The following is a 26,173-nucleotide window of genomic DNA, read 5'->3' on the forward strand; positions in this document are numbered from 1 at the left end:
CAATATATAAATTAAATATAAGCAATTAAAATCATACTGCTTAAATTAAGCAAGGTATAAACATAAATAAATAAACTGGCTTCAGAACAAAGGGACTCAACTCCGATGAATTAATCTGTGCATCCCTCCATTTTCTCTTGTTAAACAAAACTCTCCAATTAAATATTAAGCAGCCAATATACAAATATCTAATACTATAAGTAACAAAATGATAGAACATTGCAACAAAATGGTCAATTTAAATGGCAGAATCTAATCAAGCGCTTTCAATAGGGTTGCCAGGTCCCTCTTCGCCATTGGCAGGTTTTTGGGGCGGAGCCTGAGGAGGGCAGGGTTTGGGGAAGGGGAGGGACTTCAATGCCATAGAGGCCAATTGCCAAAGCGGTCATTTTCTCCAGGTGAACTGATCTCTATCAGCTGGAGATCAGTGTAATAGCAGGAGATCTTCTGCTATTACCTGGAGGTTGGCAACCCTATCTTTCAAGCTGTACTGATTCAAACTGGAAAATTAAGCATATACTTAACTATGCTTCGTTAATATCAATTGACTTCAATGTTTTGGAAGGTTTGTAGCCAAATTGTTTATGGACCACCATGGATATTATTCAGCAATGCAGTAAATAAATCCAATGAAATAAGATTTTAAAACTAATACCAATAAACCTTTAATCCACTACATGATAAGCTGCTTTAAGTTCATTTCAGATATACTGTTAAAATAGTTTTTTCCCACTGAGAATGGGTTGAATTCTACCAGCTTTTACACTGGCAGAAGAGAAACTGGTGCTCCTTTTGATATGCCAAATGCTATGTCCAGGATTATGTAATAAACAAGGATCAAAATAAACCACACAGAAAAGAGCTGCAATCAGATGAGGCTGTCCCTCCTGTCTCTTGCATCAGCAGAAAAGCTGGAAGGATTGAACCCCAAACTACTACCTGCAACAAGAAATACTTACATCACTAGCAGCGTGTCTAGCAGCCTTGGCAGCTTTGATGGAAATAGCGTCATTTCTCAGATCGTATCCTTTCGTTTTCAGTTCTTCCAACCCCAGTTTGTAATAGGTCTAGAATCACAGAAACATAGAGTTGGAAGGAGCCTCCAGGGCCATCTAGACCAATCCCCTGCACAATGCAGGAAATTAACAACTACCTCCCCCCCACACACACACCCAGTGACCCCTACTCCATGCACAGAAGATGGCCACACACACAAAAAAAAAACACCTTCCAGGAGCCCTGGCCAATCTGGCCTGGAGAAAGTCAATGTATTTTAAAGAGATATATCTATATCTATCTGTCTGTCTGTCTATCTGGCTATTCATCTATAGTAAACATTGTATTGCATAAAATCCATACTTAGAAGCAAACTTACATCACTAATATTGTAGGAATTAACCTTTGCCTGGATAAATTGAGGTGCGTCTGCAGGGAGGTGATATTTGTGAATTAAATCTTCATTTTTGGCTTTATAAATGATCTACAATAGAAACAGATGAAGAAAAATGGTTTTACATTCACCAGATACATAGTTTGGAATGCTTAAAAGATGTAGTGTCCTATACAGCTGAATGCCCCAATGTATTCACATTCTAGACTAATCATACAAAAACGGGTAACTAACAGGGAAACTAGCTAACGGGTAACTAACTAAGATCAATGATCTTCTGTCAGACCCAGTCATTTCCAAAGCAGTGAGAGCCACATCTTTCTTGCTATTGCTTTGACCCCCAAAAATAAATTGACAGAAGCCAAGTGACAATGTTGAGTCATCAGCTATATGATTGTGAGAGTCAGCATGGTGTAGTGATTAAGAGCAGTGGTTTGGAGCGGTGGACTCTGATCTGGAGAACCGGGTTTGATTCCCCACTGCTCCACATGAGACGCAGAGGCTAATCTGGTGAACTGGATTTGTTTCCCCGCACCTCCACATGAAGCCAGCTGGGTGACCTTGGGCAAGTCACGCTCTCTCAGCCTCACCTACCTCACAGGGTGTCTGTTGTGGGGAGGGGAAGGGAAGGTGATTGTAAGCCTGTTTGATTCTCCTTAAAAGGTAGAGAAATCACCATATAAAAATCAACTCTTTTTCTTCTATATGTTTGCATGTCAGATGTACAGCCAGTGTTTTAAAACTGGCTAATTAGTGTGTGTATGATAATACATAAACAGAGTCAACATAATATTTCCAAACGATTACAGAGGGTTCAGAAGGCCAATAGGATGCTAAATTGGTATGGGGGAAAGGCTAGAAAGCATGAGGAAAACCTTGAGATGTTTGCTCCAGATCCCCATTATGACAGAGAACATTTCTATAAGCATCTCCATGTTTACAGCTATTATCTCTATAGAAACTGATGCCTAGTACTACATCATTAGTCAAAAATACGTTGAATTATTTTTGTTCTTGTATATACATACCTATTCCTGCCTTCATCAGGCTAGGTTAGAATGTTGTGTGTGTGTGAAGTGGGGTCAAGTCGCAGCCGACTTATGGCGACCCCTTTTGGGGTTTTCATGGCAAGAGACTAACAGAGGTGGTTTGCCAGCGCCTTCCTCTGCACAGCAACCCTAGTATTCCTTGGTGGTCTCCCATCCAAAGTCAAACCAGGGCTGACCCTGCTTACCTTCTGAGATCTGACGAGATCAGGCTAGCCTGGGCCATCCAGGTCAGGGCGGTTAGAATATTAGTGTTAATTATATTTTGTACCAATGCATTCAAAGGAACCTGCTCAAGTCCACGTATGAGTGGGGGAATGGGCCACAATGCTAATGGTTTCAATTAATTTGAACATAACTGATATATTTACAAGTCTGTCTTCAGAACAGCAAAAACACAATTATTCCTGTGCAAGGTAGACAGTCTTACTTCTTAGAAAGATGAGAATAGGATTTGCAAAATAAATTCTTAGTGATTAAATAATCCTATGTCAACTTTTGACCTCAAGTAGCCAACCCACAGAGACACACACGGAGAACCAATACTTACGTCACTTCTTTGAGCCTGGTTGATTTTAGCCTGTACTACAGCAGGCTCATCTTCAATTGATGTAAACTTAAGAGTGTCTGGATGCTGACGGTATTTCCTCTGTTCAAAATAAATTAAAAGGAACTATTACACCTCCTTGATAGGTAATTGTATTTTTCTAACCCATTTCTACCATATTTTGAAAGGGTACATAGAATAATGTTTTGGAGAAAAATTAGGAATTCATTCAATCCCTCTTCCCCTTCTCCCTATCTTATCCAAAAAACTGACTATTGGGATTTCCATTTTTTTAAAGTGTTACATGTGTGTACTCCAGTTGGTAGACGGAATTGGGGGATTGTGTGCTCTATACCCACTTATGCACACTCTCTTTCTATGTACTTTAATCCCCAGCTGAACTAGGGTAAATTAGTCAGATTCTGCTTATGGCTTTGGCCTTTAAAGCTCTAAATTAAGAACATAAGAAAGGCCCTGCTGGATCTGACCATGGCCCATCAAGTCCAGCAGTCTGTTCACACAGGGGCCAACCAGGTGCCTCCAGGAAGCCACAAAGAAGACGACTGCAGCACCATCCTGCCTGTGTTCCACAGCACCCAATATAACAGAATAGGTATGCAGCATGACTAGTATCCATTTTAACTAATAGCCATGAATACCCCTTTCCTCCATGAATATGTCCACTCCCCTCTTAAAGCCTTACAAGTTGGCTTTACATCACCACATCCAGGGGCAGGGAGTTCCACAATTTAACTATGCGTTGTGTGAAAAAATACTTCCTTTTATCTGTTTTGAATCTCTCACCCTCCAGCTTCAACAGATTACCTCGCATTCTAGTATTATGCATGGTTTGGAGAGAGTGGACATGGTTTGGAGAGTGTCCACTCTCTCCAAACCATGCATAATTTTATAGACCTCTATCATGTCTCCCCTTAGCCGCCTTCTTCCCAAGCTAAACAGCCCTAAGCGTCTTAACCGCTCCCCATAGGACAGTTGCTCTAGTCCCCTAATCATTTTGGTTGCTCTTTTCTGCATTGTAAAGGGCCCAGAATGCCATCCTTATCAACCTGCAGGAATTACCCTTAATGGATGCTAGGTTTAACAGGACCCATGAAAGGGATTTTTCTATCGTTGCACCTAGACTGCGGAACTCCCTCCCACAGGTTAATTTGCTGTTGTCCTTATAGGCCTTCCTTTCCTTTTTCTTTTCTGGAAGGCCTTTGGGCTCAATTAAATAAGGATGACAACATTGTTTTTTCTGGAAACAGTACCTGCCTGTTTCAGATATATATATATATATTTGTTTCAGATATTTTTATGCTATCGAGCTATTGTTATGAAATTATTTTATTAGAATGTTTATTGTAAACCACCTTGAGAACTTGATATAGAGGGATGATTGAGAAATAGTTTAAATTAATTTTTCAAAACCAAATATATTTACCTCACTGATAATATCTGAAGCTCTTTTAGCTTTTTCTACTTCCATGGATCCAAATGGCACCCAGCCACAGCCTTTCATCCAACAGTTATAGTCAGCTTTGTATTCATTCTGGAAAAGGCAATAAAAATTACAATGCAAAATTGTAATACATTACATTCTTTCAAGCTATCCAATATGCAAAGGAAGTGTTCTTTGAAAATAGTGTTTGAACAGAAGGCAAACCGTTGTGCTGCATTGCATGAAATAAATGTCGGATTGCAATGCAGTCTGTTACAAATAGGCAATAGCAAGTGATAAAATGTGAGAATTCTGAAGTAGGGCAATTAAGATTTAACATGAGAAAGCATTCTAATCACTCCATTTAAGGAACTGGAAAAGTTTCTAAATTTCCCAGTCCAAAAAGAGTAAGCAAAAAAGCTGGACATAAATCTTATAGTAATTAGTTTAGAAACTACGTATATGCTGAATAAGTTCCAAAGTATACACCATTATTGAAAGAGAATGAAGAACAATGGTTTGATGAAAATTAATGAATACTTTTAAATGTGAGAAACTGTACACTTCTTCCACGTGAAGGGAGAAAAGTTAGCAGCTATACACTAATAGTTATAGGTTGTCCTTTGCTAATCCTTTGGCCCCATCAAATTGTACCCATATTTTTTTTTGCTGAATGAATTAATAGTGAAACCTTACAATATATAAGGGTTTGATCCAGCCATAGTCAAAACACCATTTGTGAACATGGTATCTCCCGTCTTTCCTTTCTGCCCCAGTTTCCATGGCTTATTGCTGATTTTGGGGCATCCAAAATACTCAAGTAGAAATATGGCATCATTCTGTCCCTGTGCAATCCCTTCTTCAGTGAAATAATACTAAGTTTGCAAAAAAAAAAATTAAAAACATACATCGCTTTGTATTGCATAAGACTTCTTGGCATGATCCACATTAATACTATCAGGAGGATAGGAGTAGTTGTGAATGAGATGCTTGTAGTCTGTATTGGAGGCAATAGCCTGTGCTATCTTTGCTTGTACAACTGGGATCATATCCAGTGGTGCTGTGTACTTGGTCTTTGACTCTTCGTAACCTTTTCTGTATTCCCGCTGTAAAAGAATGAATCCATAAACTTAAATAGTTGAACATTTTGGTAAACAAAACTGGACATTTCAAAAATTACAGGATATTTAACTAAACATCACGTCTCTGGAATGTTTTATTTCTGTTAATGACAAGTACAGAGGATTAGCTGCTCCACATCAGTGGACTCTTGCTTTAAAAATATTTAGAACGCTTTGCTTTTAAGAAAATGAATACATGGAGTCAGGGTAATGGAATACATTCTTAAAGAAATGGAGTGTCTTTGTTAAGTATTAGAATGTGGTATGGAGAAAGTATGGAATCAGATATTTGGTGCTGGTTTTTATGAATCTGTTCTTCTAAATGAGGAGCTTTGCTTTGGTAGCTGGAACTTTCCTACAAATTCTGAGACAAGACATATGCTATTCTATGTCATCTTTAAAAAAAACTTTTTGCTTTTTGTTTATGTAACTTCCAGTGGCGAAGAGGGACCTGGCAACCCTATGTCTTGTAAATATGCTTACATTTGCACTTTGCCATTTTTTATGGCAGAAATTTTCACAGGCCAACATACAGAAGAAAATATTTTCATTTAAACATTACAATTCTGCAAGTATAAAATAAGTTAAAAATAGAGATCTGTAACTACAGAACTGGAAGTTCAGTCAGATTTCTATATTCCCTATCTATTAATTATTAAAGCAGTGCTGGGTAATAATCACCGGTCATGATTGCTTTCAATCCTTTCATATGTTTTATTTTGTTATTTATGCTTGCTTTTTATCGTTTCTGGGATGGAATAAACTGAAACACTTTTCTGTAGAAGCAAATATGTAATAATTCAGCGTGGTACCCATTTTTGCGAAATAATACTACTCTGGAACTTACATCGCTCTGTTGTTTGGCCACTTTGGCAGAATGTAACATCTTGGGATCGTCATGGATGCTCAAAGCTCCAATTAGTTTCCCTTTGCTCTGTTCATGAGCTTTCTTGTACTCCACCTGCATGGGCATAAGACGTGAGCATTTTCTTCAGTATTCTGTAAGCTTCAGCTGCAAATAGTTACATTCACCCCTATGCAATACTTACATCGCTTGCAATTTTTCGGTTGGCTTTAGCAGCAATAAGCGGAATGGCGTCAACCTTGATTTCAAATTTCTTAGCTTTCAATCGCTCCCAGTCATACTTATAGCAAATCTGTTAATACAGAAAAGAAACAAATTATATTAGGAATATGTACCAAACCATTAGTGCATTCATTTGTTATAAAGAACATACACACAGAGACACAAAATAAATGAACTGCTAGCATTGTTCAATAATTGAAAAACTAGAAATATCACATTGACTAAAGTAAAGTAAAGGTGCCCTGTGCAAGCATTCCTGACCCATGGGGTGACGTCACATCCCGACGTTTACTAGGCAGACTTTTGTTCACGGGGTGGTTTGCCAGTGCCTTCCCCAGTCATCTTCCCTTTACCCCCAGCAAGCTGGGTACTCATTTTACCGACCTCAGAAGGATGGAAGGCTGAGTCAACCTTGAGCCGGCTACCTGAAATCGACTTCCGTCGGGATCGAACTCGGGTCGTGATCAGAGCTTAGACTGCAGTACTGCAGCTTACCACTCTGCACCATGGGGCTCTTATCACATTGACTAATTATACTTATATCTTCAGGTTAAGGGAGCAGCAGGTCTAGACACTACAGACCATATACCTGTTTACCATAAATGTCTTTCAAAACAACCTAATAACACAACACTCTGATTGTAAAAAGATTGGTGGGAACATGCTGTCATAATAATGAAGCTTTGGTTTTGGGTTTCCTCTTGCTCATAAGATTTCTTATGCTTTGATCTGGATAATCTTGAACTTTAAAACCTTATTTGAGCATTTATTTCTTCTGTAAGTGAAGAAAACATTGCTGAGTCTTCTTGAACATGCACTGAAGATGATGAACTGAAGGTCTGATGTTGCACTGACAGGCTGCTGTAGATACTTTTTAAAACATGTCTGTAGTTTTCCTCAGACCTCTAAGACTTATTGAACTTGGATATGTTTGGTTTGTAATTACTGCTCCAGACTACTGCTCTGGACTACTATCCAGAATTTTTCTAACAATTTAATAGCATAAATTGATTTCCACTGTATATTTCTATGTGAAAATTGTATTAAAGATAGTTGACTAGTAATCATACTTTTAAAGTAAAGTTATGAACAATAAAAACTTTCTGTTGAATACCATCAATAATAGTATAATTAATACCTAATTCTGTGCACGGTCACATGTGGATCAATAAATCTACGTCATAAGTCCATGTAAAGAAAAGGGCATGCTTCTACAGACCTGGATGAATCTCCAGGATCGCAAAAAAATACAAGTTTTTTAAAAGATGGGGTGAAGATGAAATTCCCCCCCAAAAAAGAGATCTCACAACATTTCACAAGATCACAGTAACCACAGCTGAGATCTCACAACATTTCACAAGATCACAGTAACCACAGCAGCCTAGCAGCCAAGGCACTATAGCCTCAGCCTAGGAAATCCTGGTATCAGCAACTTGGACAGGAACATAAAGTAGGAAGAAAATGGAGGGAGAGAGAGGGACCGAGAAAAAAGGAAATGGGGAGGCAGAAGGGGAAGGGGAGATCGTTGCAAAGGTGGGAGGCAGAGAGAATGGAAAACATGAAGGAAAAGGAAAAAAAGCTTGGGGGAAAGAGAGGGAAATGGGTGGTGATGGTGGAGGTGAAGGAGGAAGCCTGAATAAAGAGAGAAGGTGGAGGTCAATGTGGAGGGATAGGATTTCCCTCTCCTGCGAGTTTTGTAGGTCCCCAGTTTGTAAAATAATAATAGCAAGGGAGTTTGCTCCACTGTTGCCAATTACAGCATTATTGCTACAAAAGTGTCCTGTAATCACGTAAGGTTCATACTTACATCACTGAGGTTATATGCATTGACTCGAGACTGAAGGAACAACGGAGCATCTGGTGGTACAGAACATTTGAACTTCTCACTCTCGTATTTGGCTTTGTAGTTCAGCTGAAAAGCATAAACAAATAATATTCACATAAATCATTCACATTTTGAAATACCTCAACAAATGCCAGTTTATCTCCGGTCTGAATAAGAGGGCAGACTGAATAGTCTATAATTTCTCAGCAGCATGCTATTTTGATTTCTCTAGTGTGCTTTCAGTTTAGAACAATTTGACTCGACATGCTAAATGATCAGAGTTCTATGGAAACTGATACATTCATACCATCTGAGAATAAAAGGCTCTTTTCTTTTACTGGACACAATTACAACCAACAGCCATTTTCTTATTTCTTCTTTTGCCATTAAGTTGCAGCCAACTTATGGTGACCCCATAGAGTTTTCAAGGCAAGATACATTTGGTGGTGATTTGCCATTGCCTGCATAGCGACCCTGGTATTCCTTGGTGGTCTCCCATCCAAATACTAACCAGAGCCAACCCTGCTTAGCTTCCAAGGTCTGACAAGATATCCTAGGTCAGGGCTTTTACTTTTACACCAGATTAAATATACCAAGAGGTGTCATAAAACCTTCAGCTTTTAATTATCTGCAAATCCTAAAGGTCTGAATCCGCAAGGGTATGTTCCTCCCCAGCATTGTCAGTATTGCCCTGTGAATAACATGCCAGTTCCCCAGCAACACAGCATCCAAAATTATTGAAAATTTTAAAACATCTGGATTTACCTTAGAAATACGAATGCAAACACAAAGAAAATGCATTGCATCATTACACAACAGAGATTAATTCCTTTTACAAGCAACCAGTGGAGATTACACCATTGACTGCTACCTTATTTCCAGGATATAATCTGAGCCAGAATCACACCAAAGACTGACACTATAAATATCAACACCAGCACTGAAACAGAAGCACTTCTACTTACTTTAAGTGTGTATGTGTAAAGTGGCGTCAAGTCACAGCTGACTTATGGCAAACGCAGCAAGGGGCTTTCAAGGCATGTGAGAAGTAGAGGTGGTTTGCCATTGGCTTCCTCTGCAGAGTATTCTTTGGTAGTCTCCCTTCCAAGAACTGACCCTGCTTAGCTTTTGAGATCTGATGATATCGGACTACACCGTTCTGCCTTCCCTCCCAATCACTTCAAGGGAGGTATGCAATTTCTACAAATTTCCCATTCAATCTGCAGCCCCCCACCCCCCAACGGTCCTTTCAACCCTCAGCTTTTTAGGTGCATAAGAGATCAGGCAAACCTGATCTCATCAGATCTCAGAAACTATGCAGGGTCGGCCCTGGCTAGTATTTGGATGGGGGACCTCCAAGGAATGCCAGGGTTGTGACATAGAGGCAGGCAATGGCAAACCACCTCTAAGAACATAAGAACATAAGAAAAGCCATGCTGGATCAGACCAAGGTCCATCAAGTCCAGCAGTCTGTTCACACAGTGGCCAACCAGGTGCCTCTAGGAAGCCCACAAACAAGACAACTGCAGCAGCACCATCCTGCCTGTGTTCCACAGCACCCAATATATTCGGCATGCTCTGATCCTGGAGAGAATAGGTATGCATCAAGATTAGCATCCATTTTAACTAGTAGCCAAGAATACCCCTCTCCTCCATGAACATGTCCACACCTCTGAACATCTCTTGCCTTAAAAACCCCTATAGGGTCACCATAAGTCAGCAAAAAAAGGCAAAAAAAAAAAAAAGATCACAGAAGGCAGGGGAGGTTGAAAAGCTGTGTTCTGTAATTCCATTTGTGGTTTTCTAGATCCAGCCCAGTAAGTACTCTTGTAGAATCTCAGCAATCTGGAGAATGGATTTTCTTTATCATTAAAAAACCACCTCTCTGATCATGGGATTACTGTGGGACTATACCGTCCATAGAATATACCGTCAATGGGCATTTGAGTCCCAGCACCCCTATTGTTAGAAATTAACCACTTCTGTTTCCTGTTTCTGTACATAAGAAACCATCTGGAAAGACCTTGTTTATCCACACCAAGTGGTACGTCTTGTACTTATCATTGAGCTGTTCATCTGCCTGGACGGGGTAATTTCCAAGGGTGTCACAAGGCAAAACTACAATAACATCACTGGAAATTATCTGCCACACAAGGGTCCATAAAATAGGTGAATTGTCAGGGTACTTACATCACTCAGCTGCTTGGAATTAATCTCCGCTTGAACCTGAACAAGTGAATCGGTCACTTGTGTGAATTTGGTCTTGTCAGGATGCTTTTTGTATGTATACTAGAGGGAGAAGAATTAAAATATGTATATATAAATGTCCAGTCAAGACAGTCCAATAACGGCTGCAAGAATCCTATTTGCAAAATATTGGAAAAACAAGCATGTCCCAGATCTGGATGAATGGATTATAAAACTTCACAAATTGGCTACTATGTCCAAGCTGACCAATTTGCTTCAAAAAATTTCAACAGAGGAGTACAAATCGAAATGGCAACCATTTTTCAACAAATACACTTGAAAAAACAATGTTGCACCGAGAGGGTCTAAAGTTATTGTAAACAAACACGAATATAATGACTGAAAATTTAATGCTGTTTCTGTTTAATAAATATATTGTTTAGGAAGCATAGAATTAGGTGCAGTTTCCAACTGAGGATGTTAGTAAAAACAACTTTTTGGTAAATTTTGACAACGCATAGAATACTATAGAAGTATTAACCAGTTAATGTCTGCTGAATACTGGGGCGATGATATGCAAAAGGAGTATGCTGGGCACAGTCACAGAACGATATGCAAAAATTCCTTTACCATATTACCATCCCTTTCTTTTTTTTCCTGTATCCTCTATAAAAATAAATATTTTTTTAAAAAACACATAGTCCTGCCATTTGCATGCCTTAAACCCCCGTGAGTGAAAGATGTGACGTATTCAAAAAGTATCAAACATTTTAAAGGTATCAGACATTGAGCAGGGCAGATGATTCCCCGTACATCATACCCATGGATGTAAATATGTCACACTTTCACACTTGTATTATTTACATTGTGATGTCTAAAGAGGATGTATAGTATTTGTGCTTGGGAAAATAATAATAAATTTGGCTAAGCATCATAATGGCCACTAGGTGGCAGAAGACATCTGCAAAAATACACGCATTCAGCATTCAAAATGCTGAGACTCAAGCTAAAAACTACTCATTACGTTTTTGATGCATGTAATGAAACCATGGGGGATTCCTTCTAACCAAAAGCAGCCAAAATAAGTTGCAGTTTTGAGAAGAGAAACATTGAGAGTGTAGGTAGGAAGCCTTAATTCCCTTCCAGCTATTTTCTCACAAAATTGGTGGACTCTTCATCTCAAAATCTCAGCCACCCTCCCCCAAAAAAGTGTGTGTTTGAGATATGTGTGTGCATTAGGGTTGCCAAATGCCAGGTAGTAGCAGTAGATCTCCTGCTATTACAACTGATCTCCAGCCGACAGAGATCAGTTCACCTGGAGAAAATGGCCGCTTTGGCAATTGGACTCTATGGCATTGAAGTCCCTCCACTCGCCAACCCCCCCTCCTCAGGCTCCGCCCAAAAAACCTTCCACCGGTGGTGAAGAGGGACGTGGCAACCCTAATCCACCTGCCCAGTGCCAGTGGCATGTGCCAGATGTCCATGAGGCCTGGTTGACGAAAGTTGGAGTAGATTTAACCCCCGCTTAAAAAAAAAAATAATCAGATTTTTCTGCAAATCTCTCTCTCTTTCTCTCTCTTTCTTCAACAACCTTGAAGAAAACAAACGCTAGAAATCTGCTGGGTGAGGACTAAATGTGTTCCTGACTGGACAGCATGTTGAAAGAAGAGGAGATTCAGTTAAAGAAAAGTGGATGAGGAGAAATCATTCTGCTCAAGCCCTTGACAGCTGAAAGAATTCTAGAGGAGTGGGACTTCGAGGGTAGGGTGGGATTTCTAAATTGTTGCTCCCTCCTGCAGTTCCTCACCTGCAGCCTGCTTGTCTGTAGTATGTTTTTAAAACAGGCCTAAGTCTAGCTGCCATGGTGTTTCTGCAGACTGTACAATCTCCACTCATAGAGCATGACTTTTTCACCTCCTGCTGAAGCCCATAATGCCCCTCAGACTGGTTTGGGGAGGGCATTTGGAGCCAGAGAAGGAAAGGAGGGGGAAGAAAGTCTTTCTCCTCAGGGGAAACTGGTGCATCTGTGGAAATGCTCCAGTGGATCCAAGCCATATAATACTTTTTTAAAAAAAATACAGCTGGTCTGTTTCCATTAAGGACCTGAAGATCTGTAGCACGTAGCACAAGAGAAATGGAGGGTAAAAATAAGGTCTCGCGGCCACGACAATAGACTTACATCTTTGCACTGGTCAAGCTTCTTCAAAGCTTCGTACTCTTGAGTTATGGTCTGTGGGAAGTAGCATTTTGTCTTTTCTTCTTCGTAGTCGGCTTTGTAGTTTTTCTAAGGAAGTAACAAGAAATCCGTAACCATTGTGAACTCCCTCTGAACAAGATGAGCCACTTCAGTAAACAAGAATGCGTTCATATTTACATCGCCCTTCATGGCTTCAATTTTTGCACAATGGGCTCGATGAGGGTCCTCGTAGCTGCCTATATACCGGCCCAGGATATTCTGATATCCCTCTTTATATTTAATCTGTAAAAGAAAGGCCACATGTTACTAAAACACCTGCAAATTGGAATTTTTTGTCTGAGCCACAGCATAGGGGGCCATCACTAAAATACTTACATCACCAAAGTTTTTCAGAACATTGTCAACTTGATACTTTGGGGTGTCACAGTAGTTAATGCTGATTCCTTTTCCTTTTTCATAGGCTTCTCTGTATAATCGCTGTCAAAGAGGGGGGAAAAAGTTCATAATATAAAAAGTTGCCAGAAAATATCATCATTCCCTCTACCAACTTTGTTCAGCAGCCTATTGCTTGCCTGCAGATGTTAAAAGAAAAATCAAGCTGAGCTGCAAAGTTTGGATTGAAAACTATATTTTTCTGATCCATGTGCCAAATAAGTATGCAAGATAAGAAGGATACTGCTGCATCAGACCAAATAGGGCTCTAGCCCAACAACCAGTTTTTAACAATGCCCCATCAGGTGCTTCTGGGAAGCCCCCATGCTGAGCGTGAGGGCAATAACTTTCCCCAATTGTCTCCCTCCTATACAACTGGTATTCTGAGGTATTGCCTTTGGATATGGAGGTTCTATTTAACTATCATGGCTAAGACCCATGCATAGACCAATCCCCCATGAATTTATCCCACAACTGTTTAAAGATAGCAGCCGCCGATATATCTTGTGGCAGTGAACTTTGTGTACATAGTAATGAGTGTTTATTGTTTTGCATTTGCTGCATATTAATTTATCCCATGGAATAAAAAGTTCATCCAAGAACCTTTCGTACAAATTTGTGTCGTTTGTACAAATCCTTCTGTCTTAGTGGTGGTGAAGGAGAAGCAGGAGAAGAAGAAGAAGAGTTGGTTTTTATATGCCGATTTTCTCTACCACATAAGGAAGACTCAAACCAGCTTACAGCCACCTTCCCTTCCCCTCCCCACAATAGACGCCCTGTGAGGTAGATGAGGCTGAGAGAGTGTGACTAGTCCAAGGTCACCCAGCTGGCTTCATGCGTAGGAGAGGGAAACAAATCCAGTTCACCAGATTAGCCTCCACCACTCATCTGGAGCAGTGGGGAATCAAACCCGGTTCTCCAGATCAGACTCCACCACTCCAAACCATCGCTCTTAACCACTTCACGATGCTAAGAGAGTGGTTAAGAGAGTACCCAACAGGAATCAGGGACTATGATTGCTTAATAGCTTTTTTGTAAATTTTAGTCTGTCATTTATTCTTGCTTTTTTTAAAAAAAGGTCTGGTGTATGGAGTAAGATTAAACAGCATATATACAAGTGGACATTTATGTTAGCATACAGTACAGTACTAGCATCTCATAAACAACAGCCAAGGAGTATTGTATGGACACTTACATCGCTCTGTTGATGGGCCACTTTGACAGAATGTAACATCTTGGGATCATCATGGATGCTCAAAGCTCCAATTAGTTTCCCTTTGCTCTGTTCATAAGCTTTCTTGTACTCCACCTGCATGGGGATAAGACGTGAGTGTTTTGTTCTGCAATTCCAGAGCGCGAGTGTTCTGTATTTGGGAAGGGGCTGTGGCTCAGTGGTAGAGCATCTGCTTGATATGCAGAAGGTCCCAGGTTCAATCCTCGGCATCTCCAGTTAAAGGGACTGGTGAGTAGGTGATGTGGAAGACCTCAGCCTGAGACCCTGGAGAGCCACTGCCAGTCTGAGTAGACGATACTGACTTCAATGAACCAAGGGTCGGATTCAGTATAAGGCAGCTTCATGTGTGTTCATGTGTGTGTATTGCAAACTGTTACGTTCATTCCTACGCAGCACTTACATCACTTGCAATCTTTCGGTTGGCTTTAGCAGCAATAAGTGGAATGGCGTCAAACTTGATTTCAAACTTCTTCGCTTTGGATTGCTCCCAGTCATATTTATAACAGTTCTGGCAGTAACGGAAAGAAATACATTTGCTTTATTGCAGAGAATATCGAGAGATAACGATTAATGTGTGTGAATTAGTAGCAATCATGCGAATTGAATAACTCGAATCATCTTTTTATAGTAATTGGCGTTAAAAACAACAGCGCGCTGCAAAATTTCCAACAGCCTAGTTTTCAAAGCACTCAGCTCATATAAATTCATTCAGAAATATGTGGAACCTGAACCAAAGGAGCATTTTAAGAACTGTATAGTACTCTGTACGACAGGGCTATAAAACATAAGGCACAGGAGCCTTCCGGGCCCCAACCCAGGCATGGAACCCTTATCCACCACCATCCTTCACACAGATTTGTCGATCCACACTCAGGGCAAGAAAGAAATCCACATAATAGAGTGAAAAGCCGAATTTTAAACTGGTTTTGGTCTATTGACCACAATAAATGATTGACTGATTGAGTGAAAAGCCTGACCTGCACATCTCAGCCTCACTCTTTTCATCCATTCCATTTCTATTAGCACTGGTGTGAAAATATGGAACCTGCAATTTGTGGACTTTGTTGTAGTGATTATGACATTCACACAGGGTGTGACAGAAGCTATTTTGGCATCAGAGATTATTTTAAAGGGCAAACAGTGGCCCAGAGAATGAAGGTTCAGATTATCATGAGCCACAGAGGAGTTTCAGGCCATGGGGGTAAAATTCATGTTTAAGGACAATGGTGGTCCTGGTGAAAGGATTTTGGGCAAGAAAGATGTGCAGGGTTTAAAATTGTGATTGGAAGGAGAAGGGTATTTTTATAAGTTGTCCATTTGTCCTAGACCAGACCAGGTGAGTTTCCAGTGGGGAATTATGGGTTCAGCCACCAGATAACTCCTGAGCAGATGGCGTGGCCTTTCACCCCATTCTAGTTTTATACCCCTGCTGTATGTTACCCATTAACTACAGTTGACGTCCTTTTCCAGTAAGCAATTATTGGCTATCAGTTTCGTTGAGGAATAAGAAACAATAAAATTCACTCTTTTTCACTGAAAATCTCCTGTTGGTTTCCAGGAATCATAAATTCTGTCACAAACAGCTTTATACATAACTTAATTGAGGTAAACATCTTTAGGTAGTTGTATGCATCCCTTCCAATTTTAGTTTATTTCAGCCTCAGTCTTCTTTATTCCCCTCCTTTTCAACTCATAATCACTACTCTTTCTCAGATCCCCTCTATCCTTCTGGTTCATCTTCTCTAAGCTGCTCTATATTTAGGTCTTCTTCTCACAGTAGTCCCAAACTGTCCAATGCCATGGTTCCCTATTCTCCTCTCTGTGTCCCCCTCTTTCCAGCCTGTCTTAAACTTCTGTCATATGAGATTCCCTCAAATGTCTCTAGTAGGGTTGCCAACCTCCAGGTACTAGCTGGAGATCTCCTTTTATTACAACAGATGTCCAGCCGATGGAGATCAGTTCACCTGGAGAAAAATGGCCTCTTTGGCAATTGGACTCTAAGGCATTGAAGTCCCTCCCCTCCCCAAACCCCGCCCTCCTCAGGGTCCGCCCCAAAAACCTCCCACCGGTGGTGAAGAGGGACCTGGCAACCCTATTTCTTAGCCCTTCCTGCTAGCCCTTTCCCTTCCTGGGTGTCCTTCCTCTGCCTTTTGTTGGGCTCCCTTTCCCCTTAACCCTCCTGCCTTCTCTGTTTAATTTTCTGCTTGGGTCCCACTGCAATAAATGAAACTTCCCTGAATTATAACCATTAATAATAGCAAATTGGACCCTACAGCTCTTTTCAGCTAACAACAGTGCTTTCCCCCAGCATAAGGAGACTTCTACCAAAGCATCACAGGAAGTCTCTGCACCAGAGGAAAGTGCAATTGTGAGCACAACAGGCTAGTTCAATCCAACCTGTTAAACCTCGTGCTCCAGCTGCCTGTTACCTTTTTCCTAACTCTGGAAGTGTCCTGTAATCCTGTAAAGTTTATACTTACATCGCTGAGGTTATATGCATTGACTCGAGACTGAAGGAACAGTGGAGCATCCGGTGGTATAGAACATTTGAACTTTTCACTCTCGTGTTTGGCTTTGTAGTTCAACTGAAACACATAACCAAAGGAAATATTAATCACACAAATTGTTTGCACTTCGAAAGACCTTGACTCAAATGCCAGTTCATACTGTTGCTACCTCAGAACTGAGTAAGAGGGTAAGCTGAAATAATTAAACTGAAATGTTCTCAGCTGCATACCATTTTGGATACTTTCTTGTTTGGTTCCAGTTTAAGGGACCTTCAATCTGTGCACCAAATGTTCCGCCTGTGTCCAGAAATATCTCTCCATATAACATCTCTGGAACTGATAATTTTACATTGGAGACTGAGCAGAATGCCAACAGATGGTCATCTGCTTGCTTTCATACCATAAAGCCTTTCAGATTAAAAAAACCAAGAGGTGTCAAAAAAAAAACCCCTTCGGTTTACTGTTAGCACTGCTTGTTTCAGTGTCAATTACCTGCAAATCCTAACTAGTTCAGGGATGGATCCAAGCAGCTTTTCCTGGTGGTATAAAAGGTAGCAGGAATCCCCTTTGACCACCAAAATGCCTATGCTGGGGACCATGGAACCTGCAGGGACTAAAGTCACCCAGGATGGAGGCTTCAGTAAGGAGGGGGATTAGATGAGATTACGTGAAAAAATGACTGGATCCAATTTTTTATTTACCCATATATTCCCCAGCCTTCTCAGTGTTGCCCTGTTTCTAATGCTCCTCTTTCCTCGGGTGTTTTGCATTTCTCTAAAGATGTTCAGATGCATACTATTCTAAAACGTTTTATAGGGGGGAAGAATCATACACATGTGAACTTTTATCCCTTAGAAATAATATAGTGGATGCCTAGTAAATACATGGCATCATTAAACAACCCCTCCCTCACAAAAAACACACAAAAAACACAGGATTCCAACCATCAGCAATGAAAGCAATCACACTGTGGGCTCTTCAGGGCTTAATATGTTAGAAGCTCATGGAGGGCCAGTACTGAAACCATCATAAATGTCAACACTTAGTATACAGTCCTGGATGCACAGTAGCCCATCCATGAATGGAAGACGCTTCCAGTCAGGCATGTAGAAATCTGAAATTGCTGTAGATTTCTCCTTCAAGCTGCAGCTCCCCCCGACACAAACACACACACCCTACCAAGCTTTCTCAGGAGCCGTTTTTTGGATGGACAGGAAAGCGCAGGAGAATTGGAGGTGGTGGGAGCTCCCCTCCTGATTCTTGGGATAGAACCCAGTAAGCACTGCGATAGAAGGGTGTGTGTCTCAGCATGGGGAATGTGGATTTCCCTTATCATTGGGTAAGTGCAGCCAACACCTCTAACATGAGACTAGGGACGAGAACAGAATATGCCATCCAGGGAGATTTGAGACTCAGCAGCTCTATTATTAGAAATTCACCATTGCTGATTCCTGCTTCTGTCCACGGGAAATCATTCGGTTCTGTTTGTTCATCCACACGAAGTGGTAGGTCTCGTATTCATCACTGAGCCGTTCATTACAATCATTGGAAACTGTCTGTCACATGAGGGTCCATATAAATAGGTGTTTGAGTTGCCAGGGTACTTACATCACTCAGCTGCTTGGAATTAATCTGCGCTTGCAGCTGAACAGGCGAATCGGTCACTTGTGTGAATTTCATCTGATCCGGATGCTTTTTGTACGTATACTACAGGGAGAAGAAGAAACCCAATGAGTTTTGATTTCCACTGTGCATCAGTCTTATGATATCAGGTTTAAATGCATTTGATATTATTCAGCTTAATGTGATATTTCAGATCTATTAGACCCAAGGATAACTGGTAAAGTGGTGACACAATCCATAGTATAAGATGCCATGGTGTAAGCTGTTATTTATTTGTGCTGTCCAGATGTTAAATGGCACTGGTATGTATGGTTTTATTTGAGAAATTAGGAAAGTAGCTAAAGATATTCCAGCCACTAGATGTCAGAGGGATTTCATAAAATCACTCTTTTGAATAACAAAGGGTGAAAACGCATGGTTGCTTTAGCCTCCTTTATTCCCTGTTCCAGCCAGGATTCAGCCAGGATCAAACACATGCGTTTTGCCGAATGTGCATTCGATCCTGGCTGAATCCTGGCTGAAACAGGGAATAAAGGAGGCTAAAGCGACCATGAGTTTTCGCCCAAAATTAATAGTACTGAAGCCACCCTAACTGAAAAGTCTGGGGTACTTCTCACCTGTGCATAAAAATATTAGTTTGTAAATTGGAAAAGAAAATTCCCCAGAAATGTCTTGCACAGAGCGTGTTCTTTGCTCCACAAGGAGTCATAGAATGTTAATGCCAGTTGAGCAGTGAAAACAACACCAAGAACAAAAGGACAGAGGATTCATTGCTGGAGGTGGGTATTAGGCTGGGTGATCTGTGCTGTGAAATGGTGGCTGGAAAGTGCCGCCAAGTCGCAGCTGACATGGCAACCCTATAGGGCGTTCAAGGCAAGAGATGGTTTGCTATTGCCGGCCTCTGTAGTAACCCTGAACTTCCTTGGTGGTAGGCCATCCAGTCCTAACCAGGGCTGACCCTGCTTAGTTTCTGAGATCTGAGAAGCTCAGGCTAGCCTGGACCATCCAGGTCAAGGTGTGTTGTGAAATAGGCATCTCTTATCCTCCCTGCTCCCCAACTGTCATCAGTCAGGGATGCTATAAATGTTAAGAGCTCTTTCAAGATGAAATAATCCTGGGACTAACTGGGCTGGGAGGGAAAGTCCCAAAGACTCTTTCAACTGAGAAGGTGACAGAGCCTCTAAAAATTTATAGTATCCTAAATCAGGCAGTAAAATTAGACTTGGAAGATGTGTGCGCAAATCATGCATTCCCCAGCTCAATTTTTTCTACCTGCAAAATTCTTCTTCCCATAGAAAGATACCAGTAACACTAACCCAGTTCTATGTTTTGGGTGGCAAACCTCCCTCACACTTGCCTGGCTCCACACTTTAGAAGTCAAAGTAGTGATTTAGGCTGCTTCCACACAGGGATTAGAAAGTCACCTAGCTGTGCAAGCAAGAGCAAGTGGGATGGAAGCCCAGCGAGACGACAGCTCCACAACCAATCCACATGTCACTCATTGCTTTTGCCACCCCAGCCCCAGCCACTTTGTTACCCTGGGGCAGAAGCAACAAGAATCTTGCCCCCCACTCCCAGCCACAGACCAGGAATTCCCCCTTTCCCTCCTCCTTAACAGCTGATCTGCAGCTTAAGCTGAACTATTGCTCAGATTTAAATTTTTAAAAGCTCTAAAAGAGCTGAAGAGGCAGAGAGACTGCGGGCTGCTTTGCAGCTCAAACTTATCACAGTGTTTCAGCCTTCCATCAGCAGTAAATTTCCATCTGGAACCTTGAGGGGAGGGGAACAACATGAGAAAGGAGGGGGTTGAGCTGAAATGCAGAAATCGTGGGCCCACCTCTACTCCTCCTCTGCTTAAAAAGCTGTCTCCCGAGGCTGCTTTTTATCAAAAGACGACTGCCTAGGATTTTGTACATTTGCATGTAACGTGAAATTTGCCCTTGAACCCACAATACATATGAATGCATACAGACAGGGCCTTGATTAGATATAGAAACAAACCCTTCAACAGATTGAAGAGCATTTGTTCTCAGATCCACAAACGATTAAAGCGCACGGCAAATGATGTTAATTAGCCTTTAGTATTAATCTACTCTTTGATTATACTCCTACTAATAAATGGCTATAGGTCTGGATTCTACCGCTCTACTTAGTGAAATGTGGAGACTTCTATTGCACAAGAAGCCTTCTGGATGAATAGCCCCAGAAGAAGAATCTTGGCACCCAAGAAAGGCTCTGCTCTTAACAAAGCAGTGATAGGATCCAATCCATCATTTTTAATATTTCTCTATATTTTAGCTCTGTTGTTCAGCCTTGAACAACATAATAAATACATAATAAATGAAAATGATAAAGCACTGATAGGCTGAGTCCATTAACACTCTGAAGGATCAAATAGCACAAAAGAAGAAAAAGATCTCAAAGCACTACTGCTGCCTTCATACATACATCTTTGCACTGGTCTAACTTTTTCATAGCTTCGTACTCTTGAGTTATGGTCTGTGGGAAGTAGCATTTTGTCTTTTCTTCTTCGTAGTCTGCTTTGTAGTTTTTCTATGGAAGTAACAAGAAATCAATAACCATTGTGAACTCCCTCTGAACAAGATGAGCCACTTCAGTAAACAGGAATGCATTCATATTTACATCGCCCTTCATGGCTTCAATTTTTGCACAGTGGGCTCGATGTGGGTCCTCGTAGCTGCCTATATACCGGCCCAGGATATTGTGATATCCCTCTTTATATTTAATCTGTAAAAGAAAGGCCACATGTTACTAAAACACCTGCAAATGGGAATTTTTTGTCTGAGCCACAGCATAGAGGCCGTCACTAAAATACTTACATCGCCATAGTTTTTCAGAACATTGTCAATTTGATACTTGGGGGTATCACAGTAGTTAATGCTTGTTCCTTTTGCTTTTTCATATGCTTCTTTGTATAATCTCTGCCAGGAAAGGGAAAAAAGGTAAACTCATTATATTATAAGTGTTTAACTAAGGAAATCACTCCCTCCACTGGCCATCAGTTTATAAACCCCTTGCTCCCTTGAAATATTGCTATCACATATCAAGAAGAAGAAGAGTTGATTTTTATATGCCGACTTTCTCTACCACTTAAGGGAGACTCAAACCGGCTTACAATCATCTTCCCCTCCCCTCCCCATAACAGACACCCTGTGAGGTAGGTGGGGCTGAGAGAGCTCTAAGAGAGCTGTGACTAGCCCAATGTCACCCATCTGGCTTCATGTGGAAGAGTGGGGAAACAAATCCAGTTCACCAGACTAGCCTCCGCCACTCATGTGAAGGTGTGGGGAATCATATCCGGTTCTCCAGATTAGAGTCCACTGCTCCAAACCACCGCTCTTAACCATTACACCTCACTGGCTCTTTGTAATCTTGCTTCTTTAAAATGTATGAACCCTTACAAGGGGTCCCTGTTTGAGCCTGAGAGCACCTTGAGACTTTTGATAGGGAGTGGTGAGCACCTCCTGAAAATGGCTCCCACAGCAGGCAGACCCCAAACCAAAATGGTTTGCACAGGAGATGGAGAGAGAAAAAATGGCGGCCTCAGGAGGTGAAGCCAAACACAATGTTTCTCATCCTGATTTGCAAAAGAATCACAGGAGGGGAATAAAGAGAAATGAAGGAAAGCCTGGGGGGGGGGGGAGAGAAAGCGAAGGGGGAATAAAAAGATCAAAAGCCTGATGGGAGGATGGAATGATAAGGCCAGGTGCTTACCTGTCCTCACGATTCTCCAGTGGCATGGAAAACCCTTTCATTTAAATGAGGGCAGCCAATAAAAAGCTCTGCCTTACAATGACCACGCTCACTTTCTGAAAACTTTGGTGGGCACTAGGAGAAGTACTAGTAGGCATTATGCGGCAGGGCTGAGCACCTTATTGGGTATTTTTGGGGTTTGGGTTTAATAAACCCAAAATTATTCGAAAAAGCCGAAAAAGCCAAATATAAGAAAATCGGCTTTTGTGAATAATGGAAAATCAAAAAATTTAAATGATTGAAAACCAAAAAAATACAAGGTGCACAGCTGAATGCTGGGCTTTGCAGAGATCAGTGTTTAGTTCTGCGCTGCCTGCCCCCCTCCAAAGTCCACGGGGAGTTCGGAGGTGGCAGGCAGCAGTAATTGGAACAAAGATCTGGGTTCCGATCGCCACTGCCTGCTGCATCCAAAGTCCACGTGAACGCAGATCCCCACTGCCTGCCACATCCGAAGTCCACGTGGACTTCAGAGGTGGAAGGCTGCAGCGATCTGAACATGGCAGCGAGGACTCAGCCAGCAGGTAAGTGAGGGGGGAGGGGAGGGGGGAAATGGTGGCGGGGCCAAAGCGGCCCTGAATAATGGCCTAAAAAATCAGCATTATTCAAGATGTGCTTTTTCAACTCCCTTTTATTGCCGTCATTTTTTAACCAGTAACTCCCCCCCAATACCGAAAAGGTATGGGGGGGGGGGTTGGTTCAGTTTTAGCTGAATGCACACCCCTACTATGGTGTACATGGGTGCCTACACAGGGCTGGATCTTGGGAGAATCGGGGGGGGCATTTGCCCCTGGCGCAAGGAGAGGGGGCCAGCGCTGGCATGTGGAGCGCAGGCATGGGCAGAAGGAGTGCAGCCGTGCCCGCAGCATAGGCACAGCTGCCCGCCCGCGGCCCAGCTGGTATGTGCACTGCCCACCCGGTTGCTGCTCTCTCTCTCTTTTGTTTTTGTGGGGGCGGCCGCCACACGCCCCAGCTGGCGCATTTGTCTCCTCCCCAGAGCCTGGCTCCAGCGTGTGCAGCACACACACCCCTCCCTCCTGCCCTGGGTGCTCCTTCCCCCTGCTCCGTGCCTGCACCTACATCATCTATGTTCCTCCAGGCATCCACTTCCTCCCTGTGTTCTTCCATTTTGTAAGCCACCTTGAGTCACGGAAGCCTCAGTAAGGCTAGTTGCTGCACGGTGGGTATTTGTGAGCTGAATGCTTGCATGAAAGGAACTGGGTGGAGGAAACACTGCGAGACCATCTGTGAGCCTTACTCCAATGGCCGCATGGGTCAGAAACATTCATAGAATCTGGCCAAATCCCTCCACGGAGAATACTTACATCATTCACAAGATTTCCAGCAGCTTTTAAATGCCTGAGCAGTGGGTTCTCTGTAGCTGGAAGTACGTTATAATCAGCAGAAGCTTTAGCTTTTTCATAATCTTCTCTGTATTTCACCTATAGAAACAAAGGGTCGTTTAAAAAAAAAAACACTTTCCAACATGCGCACTTAAATTGCCTCAACTGTCTGGTATGTTTTTATGGCAGTTCTTATCTTCCAGGCTGAATTCAGATTGGAAAAAAAAAACCAGATTGTTTATACACTAATTTAATTAAAGCACATTTGAAGCACTTAGGAGTTTCCGTCTCTTCAATTAGAAAAAAAAAAATTGCAACTGAAACGTTTAGGGAATCTAGTGCCACTTATGGATAATGGTTAGCAATTTTTTTGGCCTGATAGAAGCAGCTGCTTGTGATTATTTCATGTCGTATAAGTAAATAATGTCTGTTGTACCTTTGAATATGAAAACAATGTGGTGCTGATTTAAAAATTAAAAAACAAAACTTTTGAAGTTGTATTAACTCTTCTACTGAAGTTATATTACTGAATCTGAGAAATGCACTAACAGTGCATTCCTATGGAGAGTTACTCCAGTCTAAGCCCATTGAAATGAATGGGTTTAGACTGGAGTTACTCTCCATAGGAATGCACTGTAAGGTGCGCACACTGTGAGGGAACTTCATATATCTGTGCTGTATACAACTTCAGTGATGCTAAAAACCATGTAAAAGGTAAAGGTCCCCTGTGCAAGCACCGAGTCATTCCTGACCCATGTGGCGACGTCACATCTCGACGTTTACTAGGCAGACTTTGTTTATGGGGTGGTTTGCCAGTCCTTTAAAAACCGTGAGATGATCTAATTACCCCTGATGCTCAGCTACAGGATCCATGTGGCCACCTGGGGCAGCACAATTCAAGGGGCCCACCACGATAGATAAGAACATAAGAAGAACACTACTGCTCAGAGCAGTGGTCCATCTAGTCCAGCATCCTGTTTCACACAGTGGCCAATCAGTTGCCCCAGAGGAGCTATGACCAGGGCGTAGAAGCTGAAACCATCCCCTGGCATTGCCTCCTACCACTGGTATTTTAGAGGTCTGTTGCCTCTGAATGTGGAAGTTCCTTTTCATCCCTTTGATTAGCAGCCACAGATGCGCTATTGTCTATTAATCTATCTATTTAAAGCCATCTTTGCTCATGGTCATTACTATGTCCCGTGGTTGTTAATTTCACTCTTAAGTAAATAAGTACTTTTGCCCATCCTGAATGTAGTGCCCGTTATCCAAAGTAACATGTAATGTGCTACTCTCCACTCACACTTAGAGAGCGTACACCATCAGAATACTCTTTCACATATTTCCAGAACCACCAGAATACTCTATAGCAGTGGTTCCTAACTTTTTTGCTCCATTCCCCCTTTCACCATTAAGAAATACCATTGTGAAATAATTCCCCCCTTCCCAAGATAGTCTAACTCAAAAAAACAAACTACAATTTTACAGATTGTACATAATCTACAAGACATCACACTTTGCTGAATAGTGGTCCCAACCCCCCCGAACCCTAAATTCCCCCCCAGGGGGGAATTCCCCCCTTGTTGAGAACCCATGCTCTATAGCATATTCCGTGGCATATTCCCATATGTCACCAACCCAGATTCAACCTCTCCCACTTGAACTAAGCTGAAAAAGGACATTAATTTCAGGAGCAGAAATGACAGAAGACACCTATTGCAGTATGGATCAGGAAATTCTTAATGATTTCCAGACTGGGTCCCATCTAAATAGACAGCTAGCATTCTTGGCATACCTTACTTGCAGCTACCCCAGCCCGTTTATTAACCGTATATTCTGGGGTGTCTGTTTGCATAAAGTAGATTTGGTCTTTCTTATTTTCCCAGTCTTCCTGGTATTTCCTCTGTAAACAACAAAAAGATAACCAGTATAATTTAACCGGAAGGAAAACTAATATGGAATGAGAGATCAGGTATCCATTTGGTTCATTTACCATGCTGAAGTTGTCAGCGTTCATTTTAGCAACTGCAACGTCATAGCAAGGAGTTTGACTCCACTTGCCTTTGATCTTCTTCTCATAGTCTTCATGATATTTACGCTGTAACAAACAGAAATAAAGAGGGAGCTTCAGATAACCACTTGAAGTACAAGGCCAAGGCTTGGAAACCATGGAAAATCTCAGCTAATAAAATTTTGGTCAATAAAATGGGGCTTACTCACTTCCCTCTCTCTGCAGCCCTAAATGCCCCCCTGAAACACTGCTCCTGGTGGACAGGAACTAGGGTTGCCAGGTCCCTCGTTGCCACCAGCAGGAGGTTTTCGGGGCAGAGCCTGAGGAAGGCGGGGTTTGGGGAGAGACTTCAATGCCATAGAGTCCAACTGTCAAAGCAGCCATTTTCTCCAGGTGAACTGATCTCTATTGGCT

At 41.8% G+C, this 26,173-nt stretch overlaps 1 protein-coding gene across 1 annotated transcript in view; it reads right to left on the reverse strand.

Annotated features, from left to right (window-relative positions):
• The window catches only part of NEB (nebulin), a 211,255-nt gene that overhangs the window by 162,322 nt on the left and 22,760 nt on the right, over window positions 1-26,173 (reverse strand). Inside the window, exons 10-31 of the mRNA XM_056861655.1 lie at window positions 25,742-25,846; window positions 25,544-25,651; window positions 23,734-23,850; window positions 21,478-21,579; window positions 21,281-21,385; window positions 21,086-21,190; window positions 18,623-18,721; window positions 16,988-17,092; window positions 14,908-15,015; window positions 14,469-14,582; window positions 13,217-13,318; window positions 13,019-13,123; window positions 12,824-12,928; window positions 10,648-10,746; window positions 8,440-8,544; window positions 6,595-6,702; window positions 6,393-6,506; window positions 5,333-5,530; window positions 4,428-4,535; window positions 2,987-3,085; window positions 1,376-1,480; window positions 960-1,067 (exon numbers count right to left, since the gene is read on the reverse strand). Coding sequence (XP_056717633.1) covers window positions 960-1,067; window positions 1,376-1,480; window positions 2,987-3,085; window positions 4,428-4,535; window positions 5,333-5,530; window positions 6,393-6,506; window positions 6,595-6,702; window positions 8,440-8,544; window positions 10,648-10,746; window positions 12,824-12,928; window positions 13,019-13,123; window positions 13,217-13,318; window positions 14,469-14,582; window positions 14,908-15,015; window positions 16,988-17,092; window positions 18,623-18,721; window positions 21,086-21,190; window positions 21,281-21,385; window positions 21,478-21,579; window positions 23,734-23,850; window positions 25,544-25,651; window positions 25,742-25,846 — 2,424 coding nt within the window. The remainder of the gene's footprint in view (window positions 1-959; window positions 1,068-1,375; window positions 1,481-2,986; window positions 3,086-4,427; window positions 4,536-5,332; window positions 5,531-6,392; window positions 6,507-6,594; window positions 6,703-8,439; window positions 8,545-10,647; window positions 10,747-12,823; window positions 12,929-13,018; window positions 13,124-13,216; window positions 13,319-14,468; window positions 14,583-14,907; window positions 15,016-16,987; window positions 17,093-18,622; window positions 18,722-21,085; window positions 21,191-21,280; window positions 21,386-21,477; window positions 21,580-23,733; window positions 23,851-25,543; window positions 25,652-25,741; window positions 25,847-26,173) is intronic.

Source organism: Euleptes europaea, chromosome 15 (genome assembly GCF_029931775.1).
Source record: "Euleptes europaea isolate rEulEur1 chromosome 15, rEulEur1.hap1, whole genome shotgun sequence".
Lineage (NCBI taxonomy): Eukaryota > Metazoa > Chordata > Lepidosauria > Squamata > Sphaerodactylidae > Euleptes > Euleptes europaea.